We start from the raw sequence: 15,372 nt of genomic DNA on the forward strand, positions 1-15,372 counted from the left end.
AGCATCTCATCATCTAATGTTGCTTTGCTGTATTAAGTTAGCTACAGAACAGTTATTCTTTAGACAGTCAGGAAATACAGTGAGATTGGTTAAGTAGTGTTTTCTGCATATGTTTGAATCTGTCCAACTGTGTTACTTTTATTTCTCCTGTGATTGAACCGCTGGTGTTTATTGTACTTAAATATTCACTAAGACATGAGTCTGGAGTATTGCTCCCTGGGCCTCCGCTGAAATTTGGCTTTGTTCCAAGTCGGACTTTTCCCAGTAAACAAATGTTAAATAAATAAATACATAAAATACTTAATAGTTCCATGTTTTCTATTTTATTATTTATTATTAGATATTTCTATAACCTTCATTGTGGCTGGTCTTTTAGAGAATACTTTTAAAACCTCAAGAGTGCTTGTGATTATTTTAATGATGTCTTGGCATGGTTATCTTATAATCTGGGCAGAACAGATACAGCTAGTAAATCTGGACCAGCCTTTGTCAGGTGTGTGTGTGAGTGTGTGTGTGTGTGTGTGTGTGTGTGTGTGTGTGTGTGTGTGTGTGTGTGTGTGTGTGTGTGTGTGTGTGTGTAAAATCAAATACCCAGGCATGGGTGTGTTAGCTACTTGAAACTAAGACACAGTGCTCCAAAGTCAGTCTTGTTTGGGATCTGGAGAGACAAAGTGCAGTCCCAGGTCTGCACCATGTTCCTTCCATGCTCTTAGGGGAAATTGTGCTTGATGCAGAGACCTGCATTTGAAAATACTGTGCAAATCCATTCCTCTTTTTAGTGACTCACTGGTGTCAGTGGTGAGGATTGAGGCTCCTTGATTACTGGCCCGGGGTAGGAGGCCATCACAGGGCCAAATACACAATGACTGATGACACTACTTGCACATGTGAAAGAACATTTTTAATTAAGAAATCAGCATTTCAGAAAATAAAAGAAATAAACAAAGTAGATCTTGTATTTTAAAGGAAACTTTGCCGAACAAAATTGAACTTGAGTATTGCATACTAAAAGAACTGCATTACTGGTTGCAAGACAAAAAAAACTTTCCCTGCTGATTTTGGGTAAGAAAAATCTTAAGAACCTGACTGATGAGCATTTTCAATGCAACACTGATTCCAGAATTTCAAAACTGCAAACAAAACAACCCTCATGATTTCAGATCAAAACACTGCTAAACAAATATAAACAAATGCAATTAATATGTAATATTATTTATAAAAAGAAGGTTAGTCAAGTTATTAATGGAAACAATTAATTTATTTAATGATACAAAGTGTCTAAAAGAAATGTAAGCAGATTATTGATTATCATATCACATTACAAGTGGAGCCTTTAGAGGCTCTTTGTTCCTTGATGTTCCAAGCAAGTTTCCCAATCAGCTTCCAAAATTCTTTGAATTTCAGTTCATTATCTTTATCTCGGTCCAATGACTTCATGAGTGCAGCAGTACTGTCTGGATCCTATAGTTAAAGGAATAAAACAAACAATATTCATTACTGATATTTGCTGTCAGCAGTGTACTTTTAATATTTTTGGAACTACTGCCTAGCAAATAATATCTGATTTTCTTATACTAAATGCAAAAAAATAGTAGGACAGTAACAAAACTATAATTGTCTTCTAGTTTCAGATGAAACAATGCACTTTTTTAACGTAATAAAATTACACTTCAGGTTACGTTATGACTCTTCCTTTAACTGTAACATTTCAGAGCTCATGGACCATGCTTGTTACCTGTTACATTTGGAGTCTGACCAGTACTGAGCATGCTTAAACTGGATCAGACAGTATTTTGAGAGAACTAATGACTCTGACAACAGACACAACACACACACACATATATATATATATATATATATATATATATATGCCATTTAAAAGACACTTCTGTGTATATATATATATATATATATATATATATATATATATATATATATATATATATATATATATATATATATATATATATATATATACACACATATATGTGTGTGTGTGTGTGTGTGTGTTACCTCTTTAACTGCACTGGAGCAGTCATATGTAAAATCACAACATGTGTTTATTTTTAAAGATGAAATAAAAACAACCCACTTTGGCATTGCTCGGGTAACCTTAAAGGTATTTACATTATTTACACAGTACCTTAGGTGCTAGATCACTGTTTATAGTTAACTCCACCAGTTTTATTCCATACAGGCTCAGTCCCATACAGCCATTCCAACAACCAAGACCTAGGTTACACTTCACAGCTGCAGGCCTCAGCTAGGCCTTCATTCCATCTCTACACAAATTCTTCCCCTAATGTTCATTTAAGTCACATCTGACATACTTTTCATATGGACAATCCAACACCAGAAATTATAAAATCTTCAGTGCTGATTTTTGTTTCTAAACCAAAATGATCCTTCCACTTGAGGAGCTTACCTCCTTATTTCCTGCTTAAGCATTTTAACCAGCACTAATACACAACTAGTTTTCAGGTAGCCTACCTAATGCAATTGGTTACCTGATTAATTATTTTTAAAAATGTAATGACACAAATTGAGTTTACAATTTACATTAATGTAAAGACATATTCAATATTTCCTGTATACAAGATACTACAAATATCACCACTCCCCCTTTCAGCAACAATCCATCAGTTATGGATATATACTAATAGACTTAAGATGTAGACAATCCATCATATTTCAAATTAACTGTGTCTATGGGGGGACAATATACTGAAAAGGTTGGAGTGACAGTGTCCAGCAGTATAACCTTGTATTTCCCTTCTGGGTTTTTTTAGATGTTTGTAATGGGGTATGATCTGTCACAAGGTTAACATGCCTACCTAGTACTTTAGAGAAAAAAGGTCTACTTCACAGCCAGACATTTCATTTCAATGGCTCGGTACTTTTTCCTCAACATTACTTAACTTTTGATTAACATGGTACATATAGAACTTCTTACCTTGAATATCATAGAATAATACTGCACCAAACCTACTTCTGCTTAAACAGTAAACAAAATAAGAGTCACTGATACTGTTTCAAACATAATAGCCTTTCATTTCCTTAAATGCTCTACCAGCCTCAAGAGACCACTGCAGTTTATTAGCAGCTTTTCTTTTTAAAGAGCTTCTAAAGTACAGGCAATGGTTGCAAAATTTCATTTACCTTTTCTGTAATGCACAGCTAGGCTAAGCAAAGCAAAGCTGCTACTTGTTTTAATGAAGGGTGTAGGCTACTTATATATATATATATATATATATATATATATATATATATATATATATATATATATATATATATGTGTGTGTGTGTGTGTGTGTGTGTGTGTGTGTGTGTGTGTGTGTGTGTTTTACTGTGAGCTGTGGTTTTACCACCCCTCTTCCTGTAAGATATCCTAAATATTTGGTTTCCATCATATCCAATTTCCAATTTTTTTTCTGTATTCACTGTCATGCCTGCCTGTCTTACAGATTTTAAAGTAGTCTGTTCTTTTGGTATGCGAAACTCTCAGTCATTTGAATGGATGATCATGTCATCTAGATATGCAACAGTATATCATGAGTGAGACTTCAGTATTTTATCCATCAGTATCTTAAAGGTGGACATACCTCTCAACCTGTTAGAGCAAGAAATTTGGACAAAGGCACAAAAAATGGGGAGGGGGTTAAAGGCCTAAAAATAGGGACACTTTTTAAATACTGCTCTTACAAACTTAGAAAGTAGATAGAATAACAGGTTATGCATTAGCATGAATTTTCTGAAATGTGTGCCATTATTTTTGGACTTCAGTCCTCAATAATTTGCCAGTGATTTGCCAGAAAAAAAAAAACACAATTTTATGAGGAAACAGACCAAAAATATGGGGTAAAAATCTGGATATTCTGTGAAAATCTGTACAGTTGAGAGGTATGATAGGTGGATGAAGCTCCATGTAGGCCAAATGGTAGCTCTGTGTACTGAAACATACCATCTGAGTTACAAAGGCTGTTTCTGATTTAGTAATAGGGAAAATCAGTATCTAGCAACACCTCTTTGTCAAGTCTAACACTGTTAAGTAACTTTCTTTTCCCAGGCTTTCAATAATCTCCTAAATTCTGGGCATAGGATAGTTACCAAACTCTGAAATGCTAATCAGTTTGCTAAAGTCATTACAGAATCTGACACTTGCATCAGATTCAGGGACTATGGGTACTTGGTTTCTTCATTCACTTTGAGACTCTACAGCTACTTCTAATTTGAACATATTTTGAACTTCTTTTATTGTTTCTGTAAGCTTGGTCCCCTTTAAGGTTTTAGACTAACCTTCAATCCAGGTGTTGTTTCCATAATGTGTTCTGTTAGTTTATTTATCACAGATGTTTCTAAGAACCTCACCTTTATTTTTTAACAGAAATTATTTTATTTCATGCTTTTGTACTTTTGACAAGGATTTCTCTAGCTTTACTTCAAGAAGAAATTCCCTGGTCTCTCATATATGCATTTCAGCTCCCAAGCTATCACATTTTCCAATTCCTTTCATGGCTTTAGAACATATATTCAATAGAGTTGCTCTTTGTGTTGCTTTCTTTGTTAAATTTAACAAAACAGCTGTCGGAGCATAAAGTATCCCTCTGACAAAAGACCAAAGTCCACAGCAAAATAGTATAACAACACAGAGAGTTATACACCACTGCCACTTGAGGAAAGGAAGCACTAACTGAATTAAACAACAATCTTTTTTTTCCTCAACTAGCCATGGTGTATTTCTCTCTGTGTTGTTATACTATTTTGCTTTCTTGGTTGCCTGACTTTGTAGTTCAGAGCATTTAACCTTTCAATCATCTCAAAGTGGGTGTGTTACTTTGCCAGAAATCTGTTCTCAGAGGAGGGTACTAATGATGCTAATACTAGTATTGATACTGATATTAATACTGATACTGATACTAATACTAATACTAATACTAATACTAATACTAATACTAATACTGATACTAATACTAATACTAATACTAATACTAATACTAATACTAATACTGATACTAATACTGTTATCTGATCCTTTTGGTTAAGTTCTCTATATCTGGCATTCTTATTATGGACTTGTTGCAGCTCTTGAGCTTTCTGCATGTACTCCTTTTCTTTGGACAGAACCAGCTTTACTCTGTCCTTAAACTAATTTAATGCTGCATTACAGTTTTAAATGGTGTCATCACTTCTTTGCAGTTCTCCTTACCAATAGCAAGCAAACCATTTGAATGCCTGTTACACAATAGTTCAAACTGGGTAAACTTAGTTGACGTTTGCGGCACCTTGTTTACCACAAACAGGTAGAGGGGTAACAACTGGTTCAAGTTCTTACTGACTACACCAGTTATTTATTATTTTAACATGAATGATGGTGTTTTACTGCATCTCTCTTTAAAACCATTAATCAGCAGATGGTATAATAATAGTTTTAGCAACTTAATGTTAAGGCACTGACACAACTGATGCAATTCCCTTGAAATAAAAGGCATGCCTTGGTCAGTAAGTATTTCTTTGGGGGTAAACACGCTGGAGAATAGTAGTACCATTTCTCTGGCAGCAGACAACATTAGCCTTGCATAACAGTACATTATCTGCACATTTTGTTGTCTAGTTCAGTATTGCTAATATGTATTCATACTCGTTGCTAGATTTCATTAGTTGCCCCACAAGGTCCATAGCAATGCACTCAAATTCTACTTTTACAATATACATTGGAACCAGTGAACTCTTAAATCCAGGTCGGATGCAATATTCTGAGATTCTAGACAAGAATAATGTATTTTTTATTGCGGTTCACTATTAACATCTGGCTCACACTCTTGCCTCAGTCTTGTCCTTCCACAGGTGACCTTTTAATATGTAACTATGGGCTAACTTCAGTAATTGTGACCTATAAGACTCTGGCACTAGTGAATGATGTAGAATCTCTTCCTTATCTTTAATTACTCTATATAAGTGATCATCTTTTAGCTCAAAATTTGGTATAAGAAGTCGTTGCAATATCTTACTCACTATCCTCCTCTATAACCTTAGTTATAAACTTTCTTTCTTTCTCTTGATCTCCTTAATATTTCATTTTCTAATTCATCATCATCATCATCATCATCGTCATCATCATCATCAACCCCCTTTTTCTCATTTGTCTACAAGGGGTTGGGGTGTGGTGACAACTGTCACTATCTCTCTTGATTTAATGTCACTGTCCTTCCTTCATCAACACTCATACCTGACTGCCACAGGTCTTCTCTCACACAATCTACCTCTTTGCTGGGCACTTTCATTTCCTCTTGCCTTCTTCCTGTGTGTCCCAAATCTTCTTCATCAGACTGTCTTCTGCTTTTCTGCATGTGTTTGAACCATTTAAACTGTTCTCTTTTATCTTCTCTGCAATTGGAGCCACTTGGTCTTCTGCTCTGATATTCTCATTTCTTCATCTGTCCCACAGTGTGCATCCCACCACCTATCTCAGGCATTTCATCTCCACCACCTCTAGCTTCCCCAGCTGTTCTGCCTTTACTGACCAGGTGTCTATACCATACAGTAGTACTTGCCCCACCACTGTTTTGTATTCCTTATGTTTCAGCTTCTTTGGCATTCTTTTATCATACACTACCCCTGACCCTTTGCACCAGCTGGCTGTAGCCTTTCTGATTCTACCTTTGATCTCTTCATTCAGACTATCCATCTCCTCAACATCCCTTCCCAGATATTTGAAGCTGTTAACCTGTTCTTCTATTTTCCCTGCTATCTCAATTCTCAGCTCCTTTGGATTTCCTCCATATGCTGCCATTATAACTGTCTTATCTGTACTCAGTTTCATCCCATGTGCCTTCAATTTTGCCATTCCATTCACTTATCCTTTGATGAACTTCTTGGTCAGAGCTTTCCTGTAATGTCACATCATCTCCATACAGAAACTTTGTTGATCTGCCCCCTTCAACCTGTTTGCTGTTATAGTCCATCACTAGTATGAATAGCAGTGGGTTCAGGGTTGACCCTGATGCATACCCACTCACACTGAAAACCTCTCTGTGAGACTGAACACTGTTTGGTATAGAGTTGTTGGGCCCTTGAACATAGCATGCACTAATCCTACCAGTGCAAGTGGTACTTTTATAATATACACGGGAACCAGTATATTCTTAAATCCAAGTTCATGTGGCTTTCATGTAAGTCTACCAATTCAAAGTTACTTTAATTATTAGCTTGTCTAGAGGTAGAAGATATGGCATCACCCCCCCCCCCCAAAAAACAACACAGAAATGTTTCTATGCCATCCTCTACCAAGCATAGTTCTAGACAAACTGCATCTCTGATTTAATTTTTCCATTGTCGGTATAAGCCTTTTACTGAGAATTTAACTAAGGAAATGTTTTCCTGCTGTAACACCATAAGTTAATCCAGTAACCACAGCTACCAGATGAAAAGGATTTCCTAGAACTGTTTGCATTTCCACGTGTTTGGACATTCATTCCTCTTATAGTAAGAATTCACATTTTTTCTTTAGCTTTCTGTTCCTGTTTGTCAGAAATGTGTTTAGAAAGAATAGTTGTGCAAGAACTTACCATGACCTTAGATGTCCTTCTCTTCCATATTGCAGTATTCATAACAGTAGGGAGATGCTGCCAGCAGCACTGCCTTCAGGCCAGTATGCCAAAGTCTTTGCTTCTGTAGGGTATGTGTGATGTCCCTTGGCAGGGCCATAAACCAACATAGGGTATAAAGGTGATTTTTGCATGCACCCTCCTCAGAATGAACTGCCGCATACAGTAGTACTTCTGTGGGTAGAAGGGTCCCAAGGGAGCCCTTAGAATTACATGTAGGCTAGAATCAGAGTAGCAGGAAGTTTGTGTTTAGTGGAGAAACTGGGGGATAGAACGGTTATGTCCCCACAAATCAGTATGGTATGTAAGATGGTAAAGGTAGAAAGGGTAGGTGGGGGGGACTGAATACTGCAACATGGAAGAGAAGGACATCTAAGGTTATGGTAAGTTCTTACACAACTATTCTATGTCCTTCTATTCAAATGTTGCAGTATTCATAACAGTAAGGAGAGTACCAGAGCTTTTAGGTATGGTTCTGGGTGGAGGATTGGGTTCACTGGTCAATGAGTCCTTGGAGGATAGACCTGGCAAACTCTGCCCTAGCTCTAGAGACTAAGTCCAGTTTGTAATGTTTGGTAAAGGTGTGGACAGAAGTCCAAGTGGCAGCTTCCAGGATGGAAGCATAGTCAATTCCTTTGAAAAAGGCAGATGAGGAAGCAGCTGTCCTGGTGGAGTGAGGTTTGACTTGACCATGCAGGGATTTTCCATGGTAAGAGGAGCATAAGGTAATGGATTTAGAAATCCATGAGGAAATGGTTTGCTTGGAGACTACCTTCCCTAGAGCTCTCGGGTGAAGGAGATGAAAAGTTGATCTGACTTTCTGATAGATTTGTTTTTTTCTAAGTAATAGCTCAGTTGCCAGTGGACATTCAAGGAATGGAGAGTCCTTTCTGAGGAATGTTGTGGTTGAGGGTAGAAAAACGGTAGATTAATGTTCGGGTTTAGTGAAAGTTCATTAACCACCTTCGGCATGAAGGAAGGGTTGGTCCTGACAGCAACTCTTTCCTTATGGAAAATAAGGTAGGGAGAGGTAACCATGAGGGCTTGTATCTCTGATACCCTCCTGGAGGATGTAAGAGCCACTAATAGAACTGTTTTCAGTGTGCATAGCTTCAAAGATACTGAATGAGCTGGTTCAAAGGGTGGCAATGTAAGTTTTTCTAGTACAAAGTTCAGGTCCCAAGGGGGGCGATAGGTTTCCTGGGAGGCCTGATGTGAAGAACCCCTTTGAGGAAAAGTTTAACCTCCAGTCTAGAAGCCAGAGGAGGGGAGATAGACAGACAGGCAGAGATGGCAGATAAATGCAGTTTGACTGATGAGTATGTTAGTCCTGAGTGAAGTAGCTCACACAAATAGGAAAGGACCACAGGTATAGAGGTAGTTAGATGGTCCTGGTTTCTCCGTTGACACCAGTAGGAGAATCTGTTCCATTTGGATGCATAGTTTCTCCTGGTACAAGGCTTTCTGGCCTCTTGCAGAACATTGAGTACGTCCTCTAAGTATAGGTGTCTGTAGGGGATCAAAACCCCATCACCCATAAGGTTAATTTCAGATTGTTCACCTGAGGGTGTAGTAGGGATAACCTGTCCTGTGTGAGAAGGTCTATTTAGTGGGGTAACCTGTGGTGATTGCCCTTGGCTATTAGGTGTAGGAGGGGAAACCAATGCTGTCTTGACCAAAAGGGGGTCACCAGTAGGATTTTTAGGTTGTCTCTCAGTATTTTCAGAAGGACTTTCTGAATTAAACTGAAGGGGAGTGCATAGAGATACATTCCCTCCCAAGAGAAGGAGAAGAAGTCCACTTTCCACCCTTGTGGATGCGGATTCCTTGTGCAGAATTTGGGCATCTGTCTGTTCTGGGCAGAGGCAAAAAGATCTGCTTGTGGAATACCCAGCCTGTGGATTATGTCCAGAAATACTTCCCTGTGAAGCATCCATTCATGACTGGGAGTTGAAGTTCTGCTCAGGAAGTCTGCCATGACATTCTGTGTTGAAGGGATATACACAGCTATCGAATAAATGCCGAGAGATAATGCTAGGTTCCAGATCTGGATTGCTAAGCTGCACAGAGGATAGGACTTTGTTCCCCCCTGCTTGTTTATGTACCACAGGACCGTGATATTGTCTGTGATTACTTTCAGGGTTCCTGACTGAAGGGCTGATTTGAATGTTAGTAGGGCCAAGTGTAAAGCCCTCATTTCTTTGATGTTGATATGGCCCTTTTGCCTTGGGTTGGACCATGTGCCTTGCACCGAAAGTTGTTTTTCATTTGTAAGTAGAACTACCCCCCACCCAAGTGAGAAGCATCTGTGGAGACCTGTTGGAGGGGTGCAGAGATCTGAAGGTGGGTGCCTTGTTTGAGGTGGAGAGCTGATATCCACCACTGGAGTTCCTTCTTCAAACCTTGAAGTAAGGGGAGGGGAGTGTCCAGGGGCTGGGAGTGTTGGCTCCATAAGTTTTGCAGGACTCACTGGATTTTTGGTATGTGGAGTTTTGCCAAAAGCAGCATGGGTATGAGTGATGCCATGTGGCCTAGAATTCTTAACATTTCTCGAGCTGGCAAGGAAGTGAGGGGGAGGAGTTTTTGGAAGTATAGATAAGGGTCTACAATTCTTTGATCTGGAATGAAGGCTTTCATTTTGTCTGTTCTGATCCTGCATCCCAGGAAAACCAGGTCCTGAGAGGGGATCAGGTGAGACTTTTCATGGTTTATGGTGAACCCTAACTGAGATAGGGTGGAGATTACCTGTTGTAGATGTACTAGGAGGAGTGGGCAGTCTTGATGAAGAATAAGCAGGTCATCCAGGTATGGGTATATCTGAATACCTTGAGTCCTGCAGTGAGCAATGATGGGGTTCAGGCACTTTGTGAACACTCGGGGAGCAGTAGAGAGTCCAAAGGGCAAGCCAGAGAATTGCAAATGGCAACAGCCTTTTGCAGATCTGAGGTATTTCCTGTAATCTGGGTGAATATGGATGTGTAGGTAGGCATCCTTCAAATCCAGGGCTACCATGAAAGCCTGAGTTGGAATGAGTGGTAAGAGCAGGGGTAAGGTAATAATTTTGAAGCTGGGAACTTTGAGAAAGAGGTTTAGAAAGGATAAGTCTAGGATTGGCCTCCATGGGTTGTCCTTCTTTGGTACCAGAAACATTCTGGAGTAAAAGCCTTTGTTTTTTTTTGATGGTATGGTACCTGCTCTATGGCACCTTGATCTAGAAGTTGTTGAATGACAGAAGGAAAAAGGTGGGTTTGGCTTACAGGTGGTTGAGGGATACCATGAAATGGTGGTAGCATCCACCAAGTCATGAAAAAGCCTGACTGAATGATGAAGAGTATCCATTATTCTTATGTGATTATCTGCCACTTGGAAAGGGAGAGGGTGAGATGGAGGGAAAGTGGGGTGTTTTGGTGCAAGGTTGGGTAGTCACAGAGGAGGCAGTCTGGAGTTGTCAGACTGGCCTCAAAAGGGTGTAATGGAAGAGATGGCTGTAAATCTTGGAGTAGCGTTTTTCCTGGTTTGTCTGCATCCTTAAGACTGTGGAGCAGAGTGTGAGTACTGGCTTCTGACAAAGGAAGGTTTTTGTGGATATTTTCTGTGGTATCTTGGTATAGGAGACACCAGTAGGTGTTTAAGATGTTGAAGTTCCTTACCCTTTTCTTGAAGGGAGTTGAGGAGTTCTGCAGAGGCTTGCTCAAACAGGGCTTTATTATCCAGGGGTGTATTCAACAATTTTGTTTGCACATCCATGGGTAGGGGCTGTAGTCTCACCCAAGAATAACGCCTCAAGACTGATCCAGATGCAGCAGACTTTGATGAGGCTTCCACAGCATAATAACTGTACTTTATTGAGTGCCTATTTACTTGGGATGCAGTGGAGAGGAGGGTATTAATTTGTACTTTTATGGGAGAATCTGGTGCCTCATATAGTAATGTGGAGGCCTCAGTAATGGTATCCAGGAGAAATCTATCCATATGTGTTTGGTAGTTGAGAGCTCTTATATCTAGAGTAGAGGAGATACAAACTTTCTTCCCTAGTCTGTCCATGAATTTACTGTCTTTGCCTGCAGGATAAAGAAAAGTTGAAGGTAGTTGCCTAGATGATTTGTCAGCAGAGACAACCATAACTGCTGGGTCTGCTGGTGGGTTCCTAAAGAGGTATTGGGTATCCTGAAGGACCTTGTAGAATTAGTCCAGTCATTTAGAAGCTGGTGGTTGAGAGTCAGAGGATTGAGAAGTAGCCAAGAAAGCATCCTGGAAGGCAAGTAGCAAGGGGGCCACTGCTGAAGGAGAAGGTTGCTTCATTTGTAAAAGGTCGAAGTACCTTTTCTTGATGTCAGATACTTCAGATGCCTGCCATTTAAAATGCTCCCTCATGAGGGAGATTGTGTCTCCAAAGGTGATTTCCTCCCCTGGAGACTCAGGAGTAATGGAGTCCTCCTCCTCTGGGGTGATGAAATCTTTTGGGGACTCTATTTGGGATTCATATGAAACAGATTAATCTGAAGAGGCATACTCTTCCTCTGATACCTATAAAGTAGGTCGAGGTGAGGGAGCTGGTTGGGCCTCTTCTATCTGTAAGGCCTGAAAAGCCTTAAAAAGACTTTGAGAAAAAACTTCCCATCCAGGAACTGGTTGGGTTCCAGGATGTTTAACTTTTTTGTTTTTTCTTTAAGGGTGTAACTGGTAGGGAGAGAATTGGAGCAGACATCTGCTTGGGTGGAAGTGAAGGATCAAGGCCCTCTGATTAACTGAGATGTGGTTCCCCTCCGCCATCAGGATCTGATGGCTGAATAGCCTCAGCAAACATACTAAAAGTTTCCACCACCCCAGCTTCCATTGAGGTTCCTGGGTCTGGCTTGGAAACAGATGTCTGGGAAGATGTTGGGCTTTCATCAGCCTCAAGAACCTTCTCGGATGCCTGAGGCACAGTGAGGGATCCTGGCCTAATTTTCTTGGCCTTCTTCCTCAGCGGCTCGTCAGATGGGCCTACCCCCCCTTCCCTACCGAGTGCAAGACGTCTGAGTCTCTGATTTTCTAAATACAATTTTGGTGCAGCAAAATGGCTACAAAGGGTTTTCGGGGCAAAATATTTACAAATGGGGCAGGATGTATGGTCGTGGGCCTCATCTAAGCAAAAAATGCACTTCTCGTGCACGTCCTTGTGAGGAATTTGTCTCCCACAAGCACACTTATCCTTTCTAGCTGACATGTAAGACTTAACAATAATCAAAGGCAAAGAAAAAAAAACAACAAGGCACTTATCTGTATCAATAGGAGAAATGGCCGTCTGGTCTGGAGACTTTTAACAGTCATCTGAAGACATGGTCTGCTTTCGGAACTGGCGAACAGGAGTCCGGCCTTCACTGTGGCAGAAAATTTCTGAGGAGGGTGCATGCAGATGTCATCTTTATACTCTACGCCGGTTGATGGCCCTGACTCTTGGGAGGGTGGCTTAATGGTTGAGGTGTTTGCCTTACAAGCACAAGGTGCAGGATTTGAGTCTCACAAGGGATAATTGTCTAGGCTTAAAATGGCTCGCAAGGGCAGTTAGCCTAGTACTAATCTATGAATCTATGAAATCACACGTACCCTCCAGAAGCAAAGACTTTGCTATACTGGCCGGAAGGCACCGCTGCTGGTAGCAACTCCCTACTGTTATGAATACTGCAACATGTGAATAGAAGGACATCTTTTTTTTTCTTAGCTATCTCACTTTCAATACTCACAGTGACTTTTCTGATCCAAGGGTCTGTTCTTAATTACTATTCTTCATCTATTTTTGTCCACTATTTCTATACTGACACTTTTTGAATGTCACTGTGTAGACATTTGTTTATGCTTATTGGTGTTTCAGAATTTTGAATCAGTTCATTGTCAGTTCCTATGTTGACATCTCTTACCATTAAAATATCAGGTTTTGTATAAATCATTGCTGGGGCAAATCTGTGATAACACATGACCCTTTTGCCATCTAACCATAAACAAATTTTAGTCCCATTTTTAACTTCTGTGATAACTCCCTTCTCCTACTTTTGACTCTGGACCTGTGTAACTGTGTGACTGTCCTGTTGCCCACCCTTTTGTATACTGGATAGGTACATCTAACTGTTGCTTTATGTGTTTATTAGATGTATCAGCCTGGCACACAATGCCTATGGATGATCCCTCTTTCCTTGTCTTCCATAATGCTTTAAACAAGGAAAATATTCCCCTGCTATAATATCATAAGTGAATCCAGTAACTACAGCTACTAGATGCAAAGGATTCCCTAGAACTGTTTCAGTTTCCATATATGATTGGACATTCTTTTCTTTTATAGTGAGTACAAATAACCTCCACCATCTGTTTGTTATTAATCTTACACTTCCCTACACAGGGACCTTTGACAAGGGTAATCATGCTTCCAGAATCAGTAAAGATGGAACTTATTTTTCTTCCAAAAATATACTACATCTTAGGCTCTAGCTAGCAGTTTATTTTTGCATCTGTCAAAGTCTTTGTATTCAGTCCCGTCCACATCCATATAAGCTTTCAGTGCTGCCCCTATTAGCTTGGAAAAAGGAATGCTAACCCATTCTGACACTCAGTTTTCTTGAGTGATGCACAATTAATACCTGGATTAAATGAAGAATAACTGTTTGATTTTAGGGTCAAGTTGCTTAGTATAGGGGTATGCAGAGGTCTATCTCCTATCTGCTAAAAAATCTCAACTGGCTGATAGATTTCCCATATCTTATTGCAAAGTTAGTGATACATGTGTGTATATTACACATAAATATACAAGTATGTTTTTTCTTGAAGTTATGGAGTAGATTCGTACTGATGAAACACAGTACTGTCTCAAAAGAGGTGTGCTGTTCCTTTACTTGGATATGATATCATAAATGTCTTCTATATAAATGATAATTTTCACTTGTTTCACTCTTTCTAATGATGAAACATTAACAAAACTAATCTGGGTTTCTTTAAGGAACTCCTGCACTTTGTTCCAATAAAATTTGCATTTTCTCTGTATCACATGCAGAATGATCATATCTATATCTGTATCTATCTATATCTATATTTATCTATCTATATATATATATATATATATATATATATATATATACACACACACATATATATATATATATATATATATATATATATCGATCTATATCTATCTATGTGTGCATATATAGTATATTCAGATACACACACGCATACACACACACACACACACACACACACACACACACACACACACACACACACACACACACACGCACACACACACAGACAAAGATGGAGTTGGAACATACACCAACTATAATTTCATCAACAAATAATCAATACAAAGGAAATGAACTCCTCCAGCCTTGCTGAGTCACAGTCGGAGTGAAAAGAGGTGATGATTCAACTCTGAAATATTTTTTAGAAATACAATATAGCAATTTCATTTGATCTTGGAGGTCCTCAAGGTGGTGTTCACATATAAGACGTTGATGTACTGGTTGTCACTGAAAGCACAGTCAACCATACACCAAAGCAGTTTCTCAATTAGCTGTGCCACAAAATGTATTCACTGAAAGTAGCAGAATAACTTGAGTAACCCAAGTTAGTTGCCTTCAGTTACTAAATACGTTTCTTGTGGCACAGTTAATTGATATGATGCCTTGATTGTGCTTTTCTTATGTAAAAACATTAACTTTCCCTGACAGGTGCTGGCCCATTTGGTCTAAATATGCAAACCTGGTAATCTTTGGATGTTGTGTAAATTTTTGATGCT

The 15,372-nt window shown here is 39.2% G+C and overlaps 1 protein-coding gene across 2 annotated transcripts in view; it reads right to left on the reverse strand.

Annotated features, from left to right (window-relative positions):
- Positions 1–882: 882 nt before the first annotated feature.
- LOC122808860 (protein S100-A13-like) overlaps positions 883–15,372 on the reverse strand; it is a 273,689-nt gene continuing 259,199 nt past the window's right edge. For both annotated transcript variants that reach the window (XM_044079959.1, XM_044079958.1), the window contains exon 3: positions 883–1,461. In XM_044079959.1, the coding sequence (XP_043935894.1) occupies positions 1,309–1,461 (153 nt within the window). In that variant the 3' untranslated portion in view covers positions 883–1,308. The remainder of the gene's footprint in view (positions 1,462–15,372) is intronic.

Source organism: Protopterus annectens, chromosome 8.part0 (genome assembly GCF_019279795.1).
Source record: "Protopterus annectens isolate FY-2018-M chromosome 8.part0, PAN1.0, whole genome shotgun sequence".
Lineage (NCBI taxonomy): Eukaryota > Metazoa > Chordata > Ceratodontiformes > Protopteridae > Protopterus > Protopterus annectens.